The sequence below is a fragment of the Mus pahari genome, chromosome 8, assembly GCF_900095145.1.
Source record: "Mus pahari chromosome 8, PAHARI_EIJ_v1.1, whole genome shotgun sequence".
Taxonomy (NCBI): domain Eukaryota; kingdom Metazoa; phylum Chordata; class Mammalia; order Rodentia; family Muridae; genus Mus; species Mus pahari.
In genome coordinates this window covers 57,858,107-57,860,633 of record NC_034597.1, presented here as the reverse complement: position 1 = coordinate 57,860,633, position 2,527 = coordinate 57,858,107, and the positions used below count along the sequence as shown (strand labels likewise).

Here is a 2,527-nt window from a genome sequence, read left to right as displayed (position 1 = left end):
TCTGCTTCTTGCAGTGCGCGCCCTGGCGCCCAGGTCGTGGGTAAACTGAAGCATTGGTGCCAGATACTTGGCTATACCGGAGTAGACCTTGCTGTTTCCAGGGTCACCCTTGCCCAGTTTCCAAGAGCCTGCAGGCTTGAACCTTGGCTCCCTCAACCCTCAGCTCTCACCCGAGGCCAGGGGAGCCCCAGGGCCACCTTAGCAATGTAGTGAGGCAGGTCGGGGAGAAGGGCTCTGGACCAGGGTCTGCGCCTTCGGGTCCTTGCCCGGCTATAGCTATCCGACACTCACCCTGGCGCCGAGAGAGGTCTGTCGGGCGACTGCCGCGCGTCCATTAGCGGGTGGAGTGACCGCTTTACTTCCGGGGCGCGGGCTCCGGGCGCCCCCCACCTCCTCGTACCCTCCCTTCTCCGTCTCCTCCTTCTGGGTCCTCTCCCTCCTGTCCCCTCCCTCCTGATCCTGCGTTCCGCCCGCCCCGCCCCGCTCAGCCCCGCCCCACGCTGCCGGGAACTGGCATCCTCTGCCGCAGCGACCGCCCGCTCAGATCCAACTTTGCTCGGAGGTGGCGTGGCGGCGCCGGGGGGCGTGGGCAGGGAGGGAGAAAGCGGGGTCAGGAGGAGGGACCGCGAGGGGTGGGTCGCCGGTTCGCCAGCCCTCCATCCTTTCTGTGCACCTTGCGGTGGGCAGGGAGCGGCAGCCGCGGCGGCAGCAAGAGGCTAGTGCACACCCAGCCAGGGAGACTTAGGAAACCACGGACGGACGGACGAACAGACAGGACCTTCCCCAGCGACCCCCGAGCCATGGCCGAGAGAAAGCAATCTGGAAAGGCAGCAGAGGACGAAGAGGTCCCTGCCTTTTTTAAAAACCTGGGCTCTGGCAGTCCCAAGCCGCGGCAGAAATTCTGCGGCATGTTCTGCCCTGTAGAAGGGTCCTCGGAGAACAAGACCATCGACTTCGACTCGCTTTCAGTGGGCCGGGGCTCAGGGCAGGTGGTGGCTCAGCAGCGGGATGTCGCCCACTTGGGCCCCGATCCGCACCGGCAGAGCCGGCGTGCCAGTGGGGAGCCATCTGTTGAATCGAGCCGGAAGGTGGAGATCCGGCGGGCCTCGGGCAAGGAAGCCCTGCAGAACATCTACGATCAGGTTGGTATGGGGGTGGAGGGTGGGAACGGAGCGCGGGCTGCCCCCTGGCTTGTCGCGGAGGACCGAGCATCCCCGCGTGGCAGCCACCACGCGGCGCCAAGAGCTCTGCCTCCCGCATCTGCACGCGCACCGCGCCCTGCCCACCCCTTCACCGCGCAGGGTGCGGCGAGGCACGGGTTCGCCAGTGGGCGTTTGAGCTCCCACAAAGGCTGCCCTAGCCTCCTTGTCCCTGGGAGGTGGGAAACCCGCGTCAGGGACCAGCTGATCCCCGGGCTGGAGGCGTCGAGTGGCGATTGGGGTGGACCACTGTGCTGTTCTTAAATCCTCCCGGGCGGCATCCGATTGCAGCTGCGGCTCAGAGCCCCACCCTTTTTTGATGCAGCTCAAAGAGAGCAGTGGAAGGTTGCAGTGAAGACTAGAGGATTCCCTTGGGGTCTGTAGGGACAGGGGCTTACATGGCTACTCAGTGTGGCAAGGTCCCCGCCTCTAGTGCGCTCAGCACCATGGCTCTGAGCTAGGAGGTCAGGACCACGGCCAGCGCCCGGAGCCTCTTAACCGTTGCCTGGACTGTGTTCCGCAGCCAGTGAAGAGTCCAGGAGGTTGTGATGTCACCGAGGAAAGCTAGATAGCCCATGTGGAGAACAAAGTTCTGCTAAGTGTCTCGGCAAGGGCTTCTCAGAGCGCTTCCCCAGCGCTGTATGGGAGGCACTTTGGGAATGGGGAGAGACTACGCGGATTATATCCAAAGAACTAAAAAGGAAAGGAAAAATGAGGGTGGGAGGGGAGGACTCACATTTGAAGGCAAGACTCCCCGACTGTGTTAATGGTGAGACAAAGAAGGCTGGCTTGGTTATCCCTCGTCAAGGAAAATGTTTGACATGGTCCAGTAATCCCCAGCAGGGCACCTTTCAAGTCCAGGGGTCTTTTCACACGCATTTCCCTCCGTTTCAGGGTGACATTTATGCTCGTTTAATATTTTTTCACAGCTTTAATGCCTCAACTGATCGTTTGCACTGCACAGTGTCTTATGCTTGGATGCTGTTTCTCTCCCATGCTCATGGTGAAGATAAGAAACCAATCTATGAATGACTTTATATTGAATCCTGTGTGCCTTCCCTTCTAGGGCAAGAGGAAGGTTAGTCCTAAAGGCGCTTCCTTTCAGACAGCCATTGGAGAAGTTGGGGATGTTCTGCACATGCTCACTGGGGGTTTGCCCAGCATTCAGGTTGTGTGCTACAGAGAAATCCTCAGAGAACAGCTCTGGGGGCGATGGTTGGGGCACAGCCCCCTGCTTTCCTGACACAGCAGAGCGATCTAGCTTTTTTTTTTTTTTTTTTTTTTTTTTTTTTTTTTTTTTTTTTTTTTTTTTTTTTTTTTTTTTTTTT

At 59.0% G+C, this 2,527-nt stretch overlaps 1 protein-coding gene across 1 annotated transcript in view; it reads left to right on the top strand.

The window, feature by feature from the left end:
- Positions 1-518: 518 nt before the first annotated feature.
- The window catches only part of Dpysl2 (dihydropyrimidinase like 2), a 100,531-nt gene continuing 98,522 nt past the window's right edge, over positions 519-2,527 (top strand). Inside the window, exon 1 of the mRNA XM_021204181.2 lies at positions 519-1,142. Coding sequence (XP_021059840.1) covers positions 801-1,142 — 342 coding nt within the window. The 5' untranslated portion in view covers positions 519-800. The remainder of the gene's footprint in view (positions 1,143-2,527) is intronic.